Source organism: Apostichopus japonicus, chromosome 13, assembly GCF_037975245.1.
Source record: "Apostichopus japonicus isolate 1M-3 chromosome 13, ASM3797524v1, whole genome shotgun sequence".
Lineage (NCBI taxonomy): Eukaryota > Metazoa > Echinodermata > Holothuroidea > Aspidochirotida > Stichopodidae > Apostichopus > Apostichopus japonicus.
This window is the reverse complement of record NC_092573.1, coordinates 23,628,212-23,648,119: the sequence shown is the minus strand read 5'-3', so window position 1 is coordinate 23,648,119 and position 19,908 is coordinate 23,628,212. Positions and strand designations below refer to the sequence as shown.

The 19,908-nt window shown below is 38.8% G+C and overlaps 1 protein-coding gene and 1 long non-coding RNA gene across 3 annotated transcripts; both read right to left on the bottom strand.

The window, feature by feature from the left end:
* Positions 1 to 218: 218 nt before the first annotated feature.
* Positions 219 to 7,357, bottom strand: LOC139978242 (uncharacterized). 2 transcript variants are annotated; one of them, XM_071988246.1, is made up of 4 exons: positions 7,166 to 7,353; positions 3,828 to 3,877; positions 2,313 to 2,439; positions 219 to 1,576 (listed from the first exon to the last, which is right to left on the bottom strand). In XM_071988246.1, the coding sequence occupies exons 2-4, from the start codon at positions 3,857 to 3,859 to the stop codon at positions 1,406 to 1,408; spliced, it is 330 nt and encodes a 109-aa protein (XP_071844347.1). In that variant the 5' UTR covers positions 3,860 to 3,877; positions 7,166 to 7,353; the 3' UTR covers positions 219 to 1,405. The 2 variants fall into 2 exon arrangements, 1 of the variants encoding a protein (XP_071844347.1); XR_011796930.1 differs by lacking the exon at positions 3,828 to 3,877 and having other exon boundaries at positions 7,166 to 7,357.
* A 3,512-nt stretch (positions 7,358 to 10,869) lies between these two features.
* On the bottom strand, positions 10,870 to 19,058 carry LOC139978244 (uncharacterized). Its single transcript, XR_011796932.1, has 4 exons — positions 18,902 to 19,058; positions 15,288 to 15,462; positions 13,374 to 13,469; positions 10,870 to 12,197 (listed from the first exon to the last, which is right to left on the bottom strand). It is a non-coding gene; the product is annotated as an uncharacterized lncRNA (long non-coding RNA).
* Between the last annotated feature and the right edge of the window lie 850 nt (positions 19,059 to 19,908).

The window sequence follows — 19,908 nt, the reverse complement described above, 5'->3', positions numbered from 1 at the left end:
GGCCTAGATAAACTAGAGTGCGACAAACGCACTCCATTTTTCCAACTATCGTCAGTTTTACCAAGTTTGGGGTGAGACACACCCCCACACGCCCTCTAGCGACGTCCCTGCCTGTAACACATATGAGTATCGGTTCACTCGTGAGCCACGTGAGGCTGCCAGGTTGGTATTTAATATGCTGAAATATGTTATAGCAGAGATTGCAATCACAATTAATAGAAAAGGTACATTGCCAACTTTATTTATGTCTTGCGAGCTCTCAAATATCTGAAGTTTATTGTAAATATGGATTACGTTAATTAAGCGCCGTTTGGTCACCTCTGTAAGATTTATATATATTGAACATGTTAATGTTTGGCGTTTCAAACAAGGAATGGTGTAAACACACACCGTTGGAATTATTGAAATTTAGATATGACAATAAAGAAACAATAAATACCCCTAATTCCTTTTCACGTAAGGAAGACGTCGATTTAGTGATGTCGATATCAGTGGAATGGTTGTCCAGCTCCTCATAATTCTAAACAAACACATCTAGCAGTTCTCATGGTTGCAGTATAATGGTGCCGCTAATTTAGCTATTCTCTCTAAGTCCCCTTTAGGTCGAATGGAGGTGTGTGCGGCAAGGTGAGGGAAGGGTGGCGTGACTATGTTAGTAATTTAGTACGCTAATGTAATTGTTATAAACGTAAGGTTTCCATAAACTGACCAATTTGAAAACTGATTGTAGAATGGCATGCGCAACGTTAATCAGGTTTGAGGCTTGACGAAGTATTGACTAACTCTACAAATACTAGTTTTATAGTGTATAGAAAGTATACTGTATACAAATACTATTTTTATAGTGTATAGAATGTATACTGTATACAAATACTATTTCTATAGTGTATAGAAAGTTGACTGTTAGATATCGGCAGCTAAGGCAATGAGTATACGGTCATGTAATTTTGGGGATATTTACGTAATTAACTCCATTACTGAAGAATGTATATATATATATATATATATGTGTATATATATGTATATATATATATATATATATATATATATATATATATATATATATATGTATATATATATATATATATATATATATATATATATATATATATGTCATATGTGGATGTTAAGATGGCTGAATGTTTAACGCATATTAAAAATATAAGTAGCTACCATATAGGCTGACCATATATGAATGCTAGAACGCCCTAGTCACAATAGTATCCAACCCATTGTATGCGTATGAACTTTCAAAAGTGGACTGTTACGAGTCTTTTAGTAAAACTTTTTATCCTAAAAAAGAATATGAATAAGTGGGAATAACTACAAAATGGAAGATTACAAATATCTGAACCCAATTCTACATCGACAAGGGCTCATATATTACATTAAGATCCCCGGCGGACTATGCCGTAAGGTTTTCTTGTGGCATGGACACCCCCGTGGTCTTTGCTCTCTCTTCGTATCTCGGTGGTAAGTCTTGGGGAATAACACCGGGGGGTGCATTGGATGGATAGGGGCCATGCCATACTCCACCATGAGCTACTGGGTACATTGGGTTCTCTACGCCTTGAACCTGCAATGAGTAAAAAAACAAATTATATAGATAGCCAAATGGATGGATGGATGGATGAATGGGTGGATGGATGGATGGATGGATGGATGGATGGATGGATGGATGGATGGATGGATGGATGGATGGATGGATGGATGGATGGATGGATGGATGGATGGATGGATGGATGGATGGATGGATGGATGGATGGATGGATGGATGGATGGATGGATGGATGGATGGATGGATGGATGGATGGATGGATGGATGGATGGATGGATGGATGGATGGATGGATGGATGGATGGATGGATGGATGGATGGATGGATGGATGGATGGATGGATGGATGGATGGATGGATGGATGGATGGATGGATGGATGGATGGATGGATGGATGGATGGATGGATGGATGGATGGATGGATGGATGGATGGATGGATGGATGGATGGATGGATGGATGGATGGATGGATGGATGGATGGATGGATGAATGGATAGATAGATAGACGGACAGACAGACAGACAGACAGACAGATAGTATATAATTACTCATGCAAAGGTTTGCGAGCTGGGGTACTTCATAACTTTGACATTACTTGAGATGCTCAAAATTGCCCACCTTGTTACAAACGAGATCCTCAGTCTGCGTGATAATAATGCCTTCCAGTCATAGTGTATACATGAAGCATTAATTCCTAATTGAAGCAGCCATATATGTTTTATATTTGTCGGTATTGGCGTTCCATATAGACTTACCACGGTTTGAGTTGGTTGTTGGACGACAACGAGTGTACGCCTTTGTACTCGATTTTTCCTAGTGCACCTAGCATAAATCCAGAGCGAATATATCAACACCTTTACCACAACCAGTATGACAATAAAACTGCAAAGAGATGAAGAATTCAGTGAGTGAGTCACCGAAAGGCTAACATTTACAACAAAGCTGAACACTGTAAAAATACAAAACATGGATGATAATGATGTCAGTGAAATGCCGCACACTATTTCAATGGTGGAGGGGAGGAGCAAATTCCAATTTTTCCAGCCCAGACTGATTTTTTTAAGGTTATCAACCTTTTGTGGACGGGCTGGAGGAGGATGAATTTATGGTTAGGTTGTCGGTTCCTTGAATGCGACTCTCATTTAGGGGAGGGGTGTGGGTCTGGATGGACATACCAGACCTATAATCAACTCTCACGGTTATACCGGAAGTCACCCGGTTTTTCCCGGCCACGATTTTTTTCCCCAAACAGGTTTGCAATTACGGAGTTTTCAGCCAAACAGATTGCTCGTGACGTCTGCATCAATAATGACCGTCGCTTGGAAGTTTAAAGACACACTTTTTAAGAAAAGTACTCAGAATACTGAGTTACACACTGACGCTTAATTAAAGGATGTAAAGACTCGCGCACAAAGAAACGTCTCTACCGGTAATCTGACCTAGTTTCGAAGGAGGTGTAACAGAAGTGTTAGACACCACCAAACCAAACTACTGAACGACTGATCCGCTTCCAACCCCAGTCCCCTTGCATCGGGACTGTGACTGTGTGATCATCGTCAGGTGTGTATCACCATTCCCTACAAGAACAGATACTACACATAGTGAAGACATATACTGAGTTACACACTGACGCTTAATTAAAGGATGTAAAGACTCGCGCACAAAGAAACGTCTCTACCGGTAATCTGATCTAGTTTCGAATGAGGTGTAACAGAAGTGTTAGACACCACCATCGATCACAGAAAATACACACACAGCTTGCTACAGTCGGTACAGACACTAGTGTACAGTCAGTAAATACGGCAGCGGTCAGTACCCACAGCACAGTGTACAAACGATACAGCGATGGACATCTCAGGTCCAGCTAAAGATAACAATGTATCATGTTTCATTACTGTCTGCATTTTGTAGCGACAAGCAGAAAGCTTTACTTGCAAGCAACGGAAACTGTTTTTTCAGAGGGAGGCACGCGGTTTGGGGCGAGTCTTCAATGCCTTTAAGGTTGTGCTTATAACTAATTTTGAGGGGAAAATATGAATGTACCACACCCAACAGCCAAACGCGCACTATTAAATAATATTATTTGTGGATTCCTTTTCTTTGATAAGGTAATTGAGATTTCAACGTTTAAAAATATGCACCTAAAATAAAGTCAGACGCCTATAGATCCCGATGGTTTGAGATACATACAGTACAATGAAAGAAAGATGGAAAAACAATGATACGGTAGTTACCGGGAACTGTTTAAAATAGTCGGTATAGATACTCACATAATGAACCCAGCATTATCGTAGTACGACATGGTTAAAATAGTCTGGATCTGAAAGAGTCAGTGATCTTACAGGGGGAGGGGGAATTGAAGTGAGAGGCAACAGGGTAACCAGGAAACTTGGATTTGATGGAGCGTAAGTGTTCGGTAATACGGTCTGCCAGTCTTCGCTTGGTTTCACCTATGTAAAGTAAATTACAACGTTTACATATGATAACATAAATTACATTAGTGGAAATACAAGAAAAGTGATGTTTGATTATAAAAGAGTTTTTAGGGCCAGTGATACGAAGCATAGTATTTGAGGTGACATATTTGCAGGTACCCTGTTGCCTCTCACTTCAATTCCCCCTCCCACTGACTTTTCAGTTACGTGTGCTCTGTCCCCCAAAGGCACTGATATCGATCGTCTTAAATCCGAAAATAGACTAATTTTCCGACTTGGCACCTTATCCCCTTATGGTTTAAACTCTAAATTCAATTTGTTGTAAGTCCTTTTACCCTGCTACTTTTCGCTTCTTTCATGTGTGTGCATTGGACCATTTTATCTTTCTTCGTTCGCTGTTTACAGTTTTAGTAGTCTTTTTGCTCACTTTGTTAAAGGGTTTATACCCGAAACGTCGTGTTTCTTTTCTTTATCATTAGCACTAGCAAACTTTACTATTTTTCTACTATATATATATATATATATATATATATATATATATATATATATATATATATATATATATATATATATATATACATATATAAGGGCGGCGGAACCGGGGGGCACAGGGGGCACGTGCCCCCCCCCCCCCACTTTTCCTCAGGTTAAAAATGTGCCCTTTTTCTACATAAAAATTGAGGTGTCTCAAGTTAGCAAGAGGCCAGGGAACCAGAATGAACACTCGGGAAGGGCCGTTTCCAGCCATCTGAGGGGTTTGTAAAACCAAAAATTTTCTTGTACGCTCCGCGCCAACCAATGGTGGCGCTCCGCTCAGATAGTCGTGCATACAACTTTGCAAATCCTGGCTACGCCCCTGACTTTTAATGAATTTCTGTGGGTCAAACTCAAAGCTATTTCGAATGGAAAAAAATTGTTAAGATATTGACAAGAAATAAACTCTAATTCGGAAGATTCTATACATTGGCAACTAGCATGATTTCACCTCACTTTGTCTCAAAAGAAAACTTGTTCCTTGTTTCCCAATTTGCACATTGGATATAGCAGTGCTAGTATGCATATTTTCCTTGGGGGAGGGGGGGTGTTGATGGAGTAATGTGTATACGCAAATAAGATAATACAATAAGAGTTATAAAGGGTACTAAATATAAGGCTGCATCACTCCAATCGAATTTCTGCAAAGTGCCCTTTGATGTCGGTGCCCCCCCCCCCAGATTAAAAGTGCTTCCGCCGCCCTTGTATGTATATATATATATATATATATATATATATATACCTACGGTATTGTTACGGCTTGGACTTACAACTATACGTCCTATTATATGGTCCTACACATTATAAAATAGTTCAACGCAAGCAGCTCAAATGTATCGATGTTCCGTGGTTTTGTTTACGTCTTTGTAGAGTATTCGACTCTCCAAGTCAAAATATTATACAAACATTACAAATTGCTTAAAAATATCAATCGTCGAAATGGATATGAATAAGCTAGTTCTATGACTACTCACTTTTAAGTCTTGTAGTTACAATTATATGTAATATAGTCTCTACAACATTACTACAACTATACATGTTTAAGGCCCAGCAAGACTGCACGGCTGAGTGCATTGAATCTTTTGTAGTTGGGGAAACAGAGAAGAATTCCCCTGTTACTTTGAATACGTCATCAAGGTCAGAAAATAAATATTGACATTGTACATATATATATATATAAATATATATATATATATATATATATATATATACATATATACTTTCTATATTATATAAATATGATGTAACATACACTGTATCAGTGAAACTTCCAGACGGTGTTAGAAGAGTTGGAAAGGCCGCCTATAGGTAGGTTATCCGAAACAGGAAGAATGTGGGTTATGTATTCATGTATTCATATATATATATATATATATATATATATATATATATATATATATATATATATATATATATATATATATATATATATATATATATATAAATGAATATCGTAATGAGTTGGAAAATCAAGAACAGTGAAAAAACTTTCAGCCTCCACCGTATGTCCGTATGTTTCTTAAGAAACAGAATTTGTACCCCTTTATTAGTAGGCCGCCCTATATATATATTTGAAGAACATAATTCAATGCCTAAGATCAAGTCAAAAAAGACCATGCCCTGTCGAACAGGTTTCTGGAAAATATCTTAAGAATTCATATTAATTATGAAAACTTTAAAAATCCAAGAATATAAGTATTTAAATTTAGACTGAACACGTAACAATGAGAATATTATGAGAAATTTATAATCTCACTGGTAAATGATGATGAAGAATCGATTGGTAAATCCATTAGGAAAACCAAAAGGATAATCATTTTCATACTCACGCCACACATCCCACCCCCCCCCCTCCCCACCAACACCGCACACAAACACCAAAAACCAAACTTTGAAACAAAAACAAAAAACTCAGAGATACTTTGAAAACTTTCTGTTTATTATTTTGTGATGTTCCATGAAATGCAATAGATTTTCGAAGCTGTTGCTATAGTTACTTAGAAAAATATTACATACAATGTTCATGCATTCATCCCGATTTTTCTTAATTTCACAATTTTTGGTCCAGTTTCGTCCAGTTCTTTACTACCATTGTTAAAGGTTAAGCTACAGTAAAGCTGCTACCAGGCGAGCATGAGATGTTTACTTCTACAAGTCTAATGTGATCCTGACTCATTGATTATACAACTCGCAGAGGGCCTGAGAGCACCCCTCCCCAACCCCTAACATTCTGTCCAGGTACCCCTCCCCTACCCAAAAGTTACCTTGTAATCATAGAATAAATATCCATGATAGCCCTCCTTCATGAAAAGAACTAAATAACGTGGTGTCAATGGAAAGTGTAAAATAAATTTGTAAAGCATTGTGGACAAGAGGTTATGGCAATGGACTTGCAATCTAAGGTTTGCAGGTGCGAATCCTGGTCATATCATTACGGTCATAGCGCCATGTTTTTTGGTGGAGACAATAGATTGCTTTGCTCTCTCAAAGATGATGACAGCTTCGTACTAGTAAATTGGGTTGATTCGGTCTTATTTAAGTCTTATTAACAAAAGTTAGTGTTAATTCAAAACCAACCAAATTTATCACCTTGGCGTTTTCTATTGGACCACAGTATTCCGATAAAAACTACAACTTACCTTACACAGTTGTTCGTCAAATCTTTTCGATGTGTTGGTTCCTCGTTAGTAGGCCTATATGGGCTACAAAGGGACGTTTGGACTCTACAGTACGTTTTTCTTACCAACGCTGACTATAGCATTACATATATTTGTTCAAAACTCAAAGTTTGCTACGGTTGACGGTTTTATAAAACAAAAAGTCTTGTTCAATGCATTTCCCGTCTGTTGCTTTTTTACAATATTTGCGTCTTGAATAGAAGTTTTCATGCTTCAATGTTATCATCATAATTGTTGTGAACAAAACACTGCAGGAGCACGCGCACAAATTAAAGCCAGATCGTGATGATTTCTATTTCAGGTTATTTAGTTAACACAGCTTATATCTCATGTCTTCCTTTAACGGAGGACATGGGCCGGGGAAAGGGAGTCGTGAAGCAAATATCTCTGTCCACTTCTGTGGTAAATCTGACAAGTGCCGATTTTCATAATTAAGTACTCTTGTTTTGGATGAAAAGTATCAATTTCCATGTTTGTAAAACCACTATGACTCGTAAATGTGCAGCAGAAGCAGTACGTAATCATTATGGCAAATTGCCAGTTACCTTTGGAAACCAGAGGGAAACACCCCCCTCAGCGGTTACTTCATTTTAAATACATTACATAATTTGCAGCCCAAGAGTACGGTAGTTTGCAAATTATAACCCTGGCTGCAGTTCATCCCGAATGTGCCTTAGCCGACCTTTGACCTCCACCTAAAACAGCAAGGAGGTTCGACTACACATGGGGAAGTCAAATCAGCAAAAGTGTTTAGTTAAGATTCACATCTTTATTGAGACCTGACCGTTCGGAAATGTCGCAGGGTTTGACTTCTGCCAACCTTATGTGAACTTTCACCAAATAACAAATTGTGCAGTAATTTGACTTATCATTTGGGTATAATCTATCATGCATACATGTGTTTCAGTGAAGGTAAAGTTCTCAAGATGAAGTATAACTTCGTTTTTTGTCATTTGGACCTCTGCTGACCCCAAATTACCTTTGACCCACCCAAAATTATAGGGTTCTTGTACTCACTGTAGGAAAGACACATGGCAAATATGAGCTAAGTGATGTAAACTATCTTAGGTTATCGTGTTTACAAGGTATGTATTTATATGGTTTTAAAGAGTGTGAACTTTGATGAGCCCCAATGACCTTTTGACCTCCACCAAAAACAATAAGGTACATGTACTCATTATTGGGAAGCCAAAAACAAAATATGAGACCCAATAAAGTTTCTTATATATATCGTGTTTACAAGGATTTCAAGTTTTGTCCCCTGGTGACCTTAAATGAACTCTGGCCTGCACCAAATTATGCAAAAAAAAAGTTACATTATGTAAGGCTGTCCTACCATGCATATATCAGCTCCTCTCGTTTTTAGGTTCTGGATATACAGCGCTTTTGAGATTTTTACATTTTGCCCTCTCCTGACCACAAAATGACATTTGACCTCTACCAAAAGAATAGGGTTCTTGTACTAATTATAAGGAAGCCGCACGCCAAATATGAGAACAGCAGAGTAACCAATCTTGAGAAATTATACCAGCCCACCCGCATCTTTCATATTTAACATTGCGCTCCTGAGCTTGCCAACCCAAAAAATAATTTTCAACTTACATCTTGTTGGAGCTAGATCTGGTAATACTGAAAATATGCTTTTCTCTTTATTATTTTTTATTCAATTTATATAAATTTGACATTATACGGTGGGATTGCGTATATGACGGGGAGTGGGCAGAACGGAACGACAGGTTTCCCGGTATGTTTTGTAGATAGGGACCCTAATGCATTTCGTCCCGTCCCCTCCCCCGCCCTTTTGCAGTTTGGATACCTTATTATTGGAGGGTAAAAAACATCAGCCCTCTCAGTTTGATACTTTAAATGTATTATTAATAACCTGCAACCACACAAACACAAAAGGCCAGGCAAATGGTCAAATGTTAATTTAAATAGTCAAGATTTGAATGATCCCCTGAAAATTCAGATGATGTAGTTACCATTTGGCAAATAAATTTCGACATTATTTCATCAACAAAAAAAACAAAACAAAAATTGAAATAACTGGTGACAAAAATAAGCCGATATTTGCAGAGGATATAGTCGTCGGGAGTCAGGATGAAATGCATGTGTTACTTGATCATTTATACTTGAATATAGAAAACGACCGTCGGTGGCAGGGATAACCAAACCGTAACTCGTGCAGCCGATACTCATAGCTATAGTACAGTAACTATATACTGGTGCCACCTGTAACCAGGGACGTAAGGCCTGATGATTGGGGGGAGTGGGTGTAGTGGCTGAAAATCCAACTGGATGGGTTTTGAAGCAAGAAAATTCCGACTGCTGCCTTCACCCCCCCCCCCCCGCTACTCGTCAACGATACGGTCAGTGTCAGTGAGACACCCCATCTTTCGCGACTGCACTTTTGTTCCGAACTTTTTTCGATACATTTGTACCCACTGGCACTCACTCCACAAAGTTATTATGCACCCCCAACCAAATATGTTTGTGAAAATTCGGGCAATATGCTGATAACTTTTCGGGCACCTACTGAAAGAAAGATAATTTGCAATGTGTTTTTTAATGGTTAAACTTATACTATTATTACCATTAATATTGTAACGACGGAAAATGATTGTATGTTATTGGCATGCGATGTAAGAACCGATGCATGCCTATATGATATGCACATTAACATTAACGCGCGAAAAATTTTGGTTAGATTTTTCGGGCAAGTCGTTACAGCCCCCCGCCCCCCTCCCAAAAAAAATTCAAATTGGGCTCCTACGCCGATGACGGTAGTTCTATTAGGTATTGTTTTGGAGTATTCAAAATCACACGAAGTTTTGTATGGTGGAGTATAAGAATCGCGAGATACAATTTCTCAAAGTGGCAAGGAAAACGTGGTAAATATGACTGATTAAAAGGTCAATTTTGACCGAATTTTTTTAGGTCATTCACTATCACAGGAATATATGAATAGGCCAAGATAAACTAGAGTGCGACAGACGCACTCCATTTTTCCAACTATCGTCAGTTTTACCAAGTTTGGGGGTGAGACACACCCCCACACCCCCTCTACACTCTAAGAAAATATGGTTCCACATAGAACCAAAACTGGTTCTTGGACTTGTCCCGTATGCAGAACCTTCAATGGTTCTTAACGAGAACCCTTTTCATGATGGTTCTAATAAGAACCCTACGAAATGGTTCTCGAAAGAACCATAAAAGGTTCTTTCATTTTGTCCCGTATGCAGAACCCCTAAGGTTCTATCAAGAACTTTTATGACTAAGGTTCTTTTGAGAACCCCTTTGAATGGTTCTCGAAAGAACCATAAAAGGTTCTTTCATTTTGTCCCGTATGCAGAACCCCTAAGGTTCTATCAAGAACTTTTATGACTAAGGTTCTTTTGAGAACCCCTTTGAAATGGTTCTCACCAGAACCATAAAAGGTTCTTTCAATTTGTAGCTGTGTGCAGAACCCTTAAGGTTCTACCGAGAACCTTTTCAAATATGGTTCCCAGGGGAACCCCTTTGAAATGGTTCTCAAAAGTTCTTTGGAAGGTTCTTACTTTTTACTGTTCACAGAAGCCATGAAGACCAGAAAATAGTATTAAGTTGCAGCTATTGTGAGATGTGTACAATTTTTGCTTAAAAATAATGTCAGAAGTCTGATGATGTTCTGTCAACTTGCAAATAACTTTATTCACTTTAAAATTCAGCAAACCACGAAACAAACAAATCTTGTCAATTATCTATTGCATGAAATATCAATTAGATTCAAAATGCTGAAATACAATAAAAAGACATTACCTTTCGTCATATCACAACAGCTTTGTGATTTACATCCAAAAATTGTAGAATGAGCTGATATACAATGTGGAATTATTCAATCACTTAACAGTTCTCTGAGGAATGCAATGTTGGGATTAGGCCAAATGCTGTATGCTTTGTACATGCACAATCATGAAATACAAACTAAAGAATAACTCAATAACAACTGCACTACACCACAAGATATTCAAACATGCAAGTGCATGTAAGTGAAATTAATCAGGTGAAACAATGTGTTCTCAAAGACTTCTCCTACATTTACTATAAGCTGTGTAGTGGTCATTTACTCATCCCTGCTAATTCGACTAGTATACTGCGATTCAGTGTGATATTACAATCCCACCTACAATTTTTGTGAACCAACACTGAAAGCTTTGATGTATGTTGTTCTGGCTTATCTTGTAGCAGTTACCTTATACCTCAATGGAATGTACATATTTCCAGCACTCCTATATGGTATCCAGAGCATGATAATAATTCTCTTCACCTGGTGAAAAGGTTAACCACTCAGTGGTTCTTCTGACTTTATAGGCAATGTAATGTTCTACAAATGTTTCTGCCATCATTATGCAGCTGCATATAAGCCACATATTACAAGAATATAAGATATACTTGACTTCAACAAATAAATGGGATTTCTTCTTCATGAAGCAACTCAACCACAAAGCAATCATTATGTTCCTCAGCTTCAGGTTCTTGTGAATGCCGAGCATTGTGGCAACGACGGATATGTTTTCTGTAAGATCCCATTTTGCGATATTGGGTTGATGTGCATGAGCTATTTCGAGGTGTCGACAAAGCTTCTGCAGTGAGAAAAAAATGCCTTTGACGAGTACCCCTGCAAAAGTCACAGTCATATGGAATATGCATTGTGCTGTGGAAATTTGATTCATATCAATGCAGAAAGCAGTCGCAGTATTGGAGTTGGTATTTTTGGCCCCTCATCTTCTTTCTTGATACTCATCATGTAACGTTGTAGGAATCCCAGAGTGTTGGCTGCCTCTGGGGGGTACTCGATCCCATGCGCATAGTACACGGCCATCAAGAGTATTACTCCATACCAGATGCTGGAAATCCCTTGACAGACTTGTCATCCTTCGGCCCATACAGAGATGGCATCAGGTTTGATGGTACTACACTGTAGCACTTAAACTGGTGATGGTGACACTATCTCCTGAAAAAGGAAATGATAGATAACAATTAGAGTACATTGACATATGGTTGACCACAAAAATTCCATTGTTAACTCTGGGACTGTCTTATGTGTCAGAGTTATGGTGGTACTATTTTTTTTCAATAGCTGCAGGCAATTTTGTGCCAAACATATTGTGAACATTTTGCAGGTATCGGCACTCGGCAGAGTTAGTAAAAAAAAACAATATACAAGTGAAAACCAAGCGGCTGATTCACATCTAAAGGCAGGACTGTTTGGGATTTTGAACGCAACTGCACGGTTAAAGTGAACATTGACACTGTCAATGTGTATTTTCTAATGGTAGTGATTACATTTCCCCATATACTGTGTTTTTCCCCTTTTCTGTTCAAATTCCAGTGTCTACACTGTATGTATTACAAGGGTAGAGCACATTGTTAGTAACGGCGGCCTCCGTGTGAGAAGTCAGACCATAGATCGGGGTCCAGACCTCTGAAGGGGGGGGGGGTTTCACTTCGCATACCCGATCACAGGATACTCCCTGACTGCCGGGCTGTTGGGTGCTCAGTGATTGCACTCTTCTGCTATCTCTAGAACACAGGGAGTCTGACCATGGGTGTTCCAGGAATACATTCGCTACCAGCTCCCAGAGCGGGTACTCAAGCTATACTGTATAATCATTGATCATTGTCAGGTCCTTTAGTTGGCTGGCGTCAAGCCTCACAATGCCAGATGCAGCCCTCCTTGGCATCCTGAAAATACGAGCCTTATACTTACAATAGACAATCTTTGATCACTCCTGAAGAACTGAGAGTTCCAAAATGACATAATCAATTGAATACAGGCACACCTTAAATGTTAAACAGCAGCAACAACCTATCTGCTCCTGGACAAATGGTCATTTTCACAGTAAATGGTGTAACTTTGCATTTTAAGACCTTTTGTCAGTAGTGGCCTCATGAAGCGACACAATTCAAGGACACTTTGCCACATGATAGCTTGTCAGGACATTCACAACTATTTTCATACTTTATGATGTAGTTTAAGCTTCATAAGTAGTTTTCCCCGATAATTAAGATATTTATGTACATGATTCTGGTGGAAATGTTCATGACAAATCATGTTGAAACTTTGGTGTCAGGGTGCGTCAATTTACACCCTTTACTGTGAAAATGACCATATACAAGAGGAACTTACCTTCTTGTCCGAAACATGCAAGAACCCAGGCTTCTCGTCGAAGATGTACGGTAGAGCCATCAGAGCGACAGAATACTCCAGGTCTGCCAATAAAACCTAAGATTGGAGAATAAAGTTCTGTATCACTACATTTTCAAGTGTTACAAGGCAGCAGTCATAATCAGACAATGAGCAATGTTGTGAGAGGTTACTACCACCATGGTACAATGTATGTATGTGTCTTTGCATTGCGGTAACTGATGGAGAAATACAGAGAAGGTCAAAGACAGCTGCAGCGTATCTTCATAGATCTGGAGAGTGCCCCAAAGCGAAGTATTGAAATGCCCAAAAGAGAAAAGTACATCCGGCTGATAAAGGATCTGTACGAGGGCAACCTGACCCAGGAGAATGTACCGCGAGAACCATAGATGCATCTGCCGTCACTGTCGGAGTCCACCGAGGCTCAACGTTAAAGACCGCATAACATGGCCATTCCATTATGTGTGCAAACAGAGTAGCTTTTTCCCTTTCCAACGGTACCATTTTTAAGCAAATGGGAGGTAACGTTGTTGAGAAAATTGATTTCAAACTGTGAATATCCCAGAGATGTCATTCCCAAAATAGAGCCAACAAATTCATAATTATGAGGCTTTGACGTCACCGAATGAACCAAATGAACACCAAATCTATACCCCCCCCCCCTGTGCTATTCCAACGGGGAAATGAATCAGTATCATTCGTCACTGAAATCATGAGATAGGGGGCATGAAGTCAAGATTCTCTATGAACCCTGTCCCCAATAACCATATTCTGTTGTCGGTAGTTCCAACTGCTGTGAAACCCACGATGAAGAGAAACAACATTATACTTGTGGTTTTATCGGCTACACTTTTTATTTCTGGCTAGTAACTGGGATTTCCATGTTAAAGATCCTTGCTGACTTTGCTCTGGACCGGCAAAAAACGAAGTTGCTTGTATGTGAATTTCACCCACCCCATTTCGAATCCTCATGAGCCAAGGATTCTAAACAACCCAATCATCACCACTCTCTGTCCCATATGCCTGAGATAATTTATCATAACTCGGACTGGAAGTTTATTTGTCGGCCCGACAAATAGCCTTTGAACAGTGATTTATGGAATTACATGAGCAGTTAGCACAAATATCCCCACGTTGGAGTAACATTGTAATTGACATTGTAATTGACGGGTTAATTGGGGTCAACTCATAGCATGCAAAATCGATCAGTTCAACATACAGAGAGCAGGCAGCAGTTCCTCTAAACTTTTTCCTCAACAACGACAGGGTTGTCGTTCGTGATTTGCACACACACTGTACATATGGAGTACTATGCCTATGTAGTATGTACTGTACAGTCAGTGTACAGTACGACAGTATGATATACGTAGGCATACTGTCAGTGTCAAATGCTGGTCGACTGCAGCTTAGCCTCTTTCTAATTACTTGTTGAATAGCAGATATCCAGTGTCTCAGAACCAACAAGTACAGACACCTTTTCATCCCTTATGCAATAACAGACCACCAGTACCGCCAAAAAGTAACTAGACAAATTTGAATGCAAAGAGGGCAATGATTGCACTGTGAGTACACTCTCCCTGCAATCCTAATTTCCTAACAATATTCCCCTTTCGATCAAAATTGTTCAGCTGCTCCTACACCCCAGTAAAGTTGCTCTGCTCACACCTTATGCTCACTTGTTCACCTAATTTCCCCGTTCTCTGTCTACAATAGAACAGAGTACATGGGAGTTTGATTGCAATTGTCTAGTTACTTTCAGGCAGTACGGTTTTTTGGACCAGTTTCTACCTAAATATCTTTATGGGTTCTCGCTTACCCTCCTGTAACTCCCGCCCATCATTTTCCACTCTGATCGACTTACTAGTAATTGTAAGGTAAAATTATGTGATAACATACACTTCTTGTCCTCTTCAAGAAGGACTTCCTCCTCCTACCGGTAGGCACGCATCAGCTCTTTTGCTTTGGTCTTCTTGGAACTGTTCTGGATTATCTTTGGTGCATATTTTTCTAAAGCAGTCTTCATTTCAACAACAACGTTCCTCCCTGTCAGCATTTCCAACTCATTGCAAAGCTGTATATGAAGATAAAAGTGAAATATATACCAAAATTAGACATGATTTGTTGAAAAGGCAGCCCATTGGACTCCCTCCAAGCCACACTGAAAAGGAATATCCACCTGACTGATTAATTAGAGATCAGTTTTCTACTCTGCTAAGGGGTCGCAGGGTTGTGTCAGAAGTCCAACTTGAAGCTCCCTCAGCAGGTCATTTGCAGAGCTGGGATGCACAGTGAAAGTCCTATTTATACTTCACTTCCTTAAATGGCGACGCAACGGCAAAATACGCCTATATCATAAACCTACTATAATATTTGTATATGAAGTACGCATATATACTAACTGCTATGATAAAGATTCGCTAAACTGATACCATGCACGGGAAAGCTCGTCTATGGTGGCACGCGCGTGAGTGGTATAAAATTGGCTAGCGAAGAAATAGATAAAACTTGGGGCTAAACTAATTCTGAGCTCAGAATACAGTAACACAATGGTGATATAGCCGGCAAATGTACGCTTAAACGCCTTTGAAATACTTCTAATGAAGCCTAATTTTAATACTATATCAAATGCTAGGGAGTTCGTATCTTAGTGACAAAATTTTACATGAATATACTTGCCCACGGCACTGGTTGGAGAGAATGCTATGAGCGTGTGTTTGTTTATATACCGTGAAGTTAGTTCAAATGTAGAGGACCATTCCATTATTGCGAACCGCTCCATTGACCTGGGCGCCCCCAAATCAATGTAGGTAGAAATGTGATTCACTATAGCCTAAGTATAATTAAAACTATAATCAGCCTTTATTTCATGTCTTTGTTTCCAATTACTGTGCAGTTATCAATTCCCATTATGGACAGGTTATTTCCAGACCTGATCGATCATTATTGGTGGAATAATTAGTGGAATAAATTGGTGGAATAATAATAATTAATAACAATCATAATAAATAATGATAATAATAATTAGTAGAATAAATAGTGAGGAATGTTTGTTTTTCGGCACTCTGAGTATTTTTTTATGAAATTAAAAATGTTGTTTTATTTCCATGGAGGGAATAACCAAAATATACTAGGTTGGGGTTATTTACAGCTTTATTAAGCAGCTGCAAAATGAGGTGGGCAAAAAATTATGTCGATGGTCTCTGTTCTGCGCAATGAGCATACAAAGGTCTGATTAGCCCAAGGGGTTAGTTGTAACATTTACTGCAGGGAATAGTTGGAACATGCACGCAAATTTGGTCATATTTGCCTATAATCATAAAAACATGCCAAAAACACTTAAAACTTAGACTGCAAGGCCAGCAGATGTTAAAATATTCTCATTCACCAATGTTGTCTAATTTCAATGGGCTGGGATGGAAAATGTCTCCAGAATTTTGGTAGCAAAGTTATATTCTCATTTACTTCCATATAGTGAGTCTGGCTTTAATATCATTTGATATATTATAATAGGCATATACCAAGGTATCAATGTGTATAGTTGTGATAAGTTCTCATTTATTTCTTTTGAGCAAGAATCCATCTTTCAACTAACCTACCACCCGTTCCAACTAACCCCATAGGTGGGGTTAGTTGGAACGCCTATCACCGACACCTCACTGGATTATCTCCTGAAATATCAACAAGAGTAGTGGTTTTATGGGCTTCATTTGTGACACACAGCACACACCCTCTCACTGGATTATCTCCTGAACTATCAACAATTGTAGCAGTTTTATGGACTGCCTATCCTAACAGGATAGGGCAGTGTTTGCTGAATTGATGTTGTTTCTGAAAATAGAGATTTTTGTGAAAAATGTTCCAACTAACGCCGCTCTTCCCACATACCCTATTCCAATACGAAGCAAACTTGCTAAATTGGGGAAGAAGAATAACACATCAGTGGTGATCCCTGGAATGTTTTATCCATTTTGGATAGCCTACTGTAGGCCTACGTCTTCCTTTATTTTTTAGCTTGATTGTTTGTTAGCCTAGGTGGTCAACACATGGTCACGTACACCAATAAGCCTTATTCCAGATGACGTATATTGACGCGATCGCAATGCATTGTGGTATAAATTATGCCAAATTGTGGCCAGAAACATTTTGATTTAATTTTTCCTCAATTTTCTGCGTGTTAGTGATGCATTCATTCTTCATGAGCTCATCATAATGTATTCTTTTTATTATTCTATGGTTTCAATCTGTTGGTTGGTCAAAAACATATTTTACGGATATTTTAAGGTTGACTAAAGTTGGAATGTTGTCTAAAAACTGACGTTTGCCCGTGTTTGAAGCACCCTCAGTAGCCTATATCTGGAATAAGGCTTAGGCTAGGACTATATAACAAGGTATCTGAATACTGCCGGTGCCCGAATACTGGGGACCTAACAATACGTTCCAATATTACCATAGCAACGTGTTCTAAAAGCGCTATGAACGAATAACAACTTAGCTACTTATTTTCAACCATAATATATGCAAAACAGGCTGGTTTTTCATCATCTTGACCAAATAAATCTAGATTTTGTATGATAATTCGAAATTTTCATTTCCAAGAAATTTTCGAATGGAATTGTTGTAAATTTACTCCAAGTTCTGCCTCATTCTTAGTCTTTTTTGCCGAGTACACTGCATCTGCTTAATCAGGTGTAAGCTAAGTTTGTTATTTAGGCCCCCCTCCCCCGTAACCCTAAAATTCCGGTAAAAACGCTTATTTTTTTAAAGGATATTACCGTATCAATACTGTAGTGTAGGTATAGCCTAGGTACTGTGTGCCTGTTCACAACCGCTTGTTCCATTAAGAACAGTAAACGGGTCTTTTTAGCAAACGTTAACTTGGAAGTTGGACAGAATTGTCTTTTTAATAGCTCCATATTTTACAATTTCGACCATAAAGATTCATATCAGGATTGTGAGTTTGTGTATCAGATGCTAAAGGTTCGGTACAGACATCATCTGAATTTTTTTAAGGGATTTTGAAGAAATTTGTGCTGAAAAAGCTTAGGGGGGCCTAGGTCTAGGTGCGCACTATACAGGCATCCCAATTCCCATGCTATAGTATAGGCTAGCCTAGGCCTACTCCATCGTATGTGGCTGAAACCCGGTTGAGCTGTGGCAGAGACAGTAAGGTTCTAGTGCTCTTTGAGACTATTATAATGTTATCGTGATTAATTAATTAAATGTCCGGTCTTCCTACAAATATGGCCTAGGCTAGGCCTATAGCCCTACAGAATTCTGTTGACTATAGAATGGGCCTAACGTTAGGCTATGCCCATACAATTATAAAGTAGGCCTAGTATACGTTAGGCTAGTCGAAGCCGAATATTATTTGCTCAATGGACATTAATGTCGATGAAGGAATCGTTTGGTATTCACGTCTATTCACCAAGGGTCGACCCGATAACTTATTAGCAAGGAGTTGAATTTAATTTTCGGTCTACATGTTTCTAAATTAAAACTGAAAAACTCACCGCACCGGGGCTTCAACTTCTACTCGAACATGATCGACGGTACGTGACACAAGAACTGCACGCAATATACATATAATGATGTACGTAGGTAGCACGTAGGTAACATACACAGTGCATATTATGTACGTAAAGGTGGCGAACTTCGGTGCACTCACTATACTATTACATGTAACATGTACGTTTGGTCAGACGGAACTTTGGAGCCCGCGAAAAGTGGTCGAAATTATTACGCAAATTCCACTCAATGCGTTGTATTCAAATAAACGATTTTGTTCACAAGTCTAAACAAATTCCATGGTAAAGTGAGAAAATGAGATTATTAACACTTCTATACACTTTATTATTCCCTTAAAATTACATTTCCCGATGAAAATTGCCGAACTTGTTTATTCATAGATCATGTACACACTTGTGATAAGTACGATTAGAACCCCTATTCGTGCAATTAGGGGTTCTTTGTGGAACCATCTTGTACCCAGAACCTTTTCTGTGTGGGTATGGAACCAAGTAGAAATCAATCAAGAACCTTTATGGGTTCTACAAGGGCACATGGTTCTGACGAGAACCATTCTTCATTTCGAGAACCCCCTCTAGAACCCTTTTTTCTTAGAGTGTAGCGACGTTCCTGCCTGTAACACATATGAGTATCGGTTCACTCGTGAGCCACGTGAGGCTGCCAGGTTGGTATTTAATATGCTGAAATATGTTATAGCAGAGATTGCAATCACAATTAATAGAAAAGGTACATTGCCAACTTTATTTATGTCTTGCGAGCTTTCAAATATCTGAAGTTTATTGTAAATATGGATTACGTTAATTAAGCGCCGTTTGGTCACCTCTGTAAGATTTATATATATTGAACATGTTAATGTTTGGCGTTTCAAACAAGGAATGATTGTCTAAACACACACCGTTGGAATTATTGAAATTTAGATATGACAATAAAGAAACAATAAATAGGGGGTAATTCCTTTTATACACGTAAGGAAGACGTCGATTTAGTGATG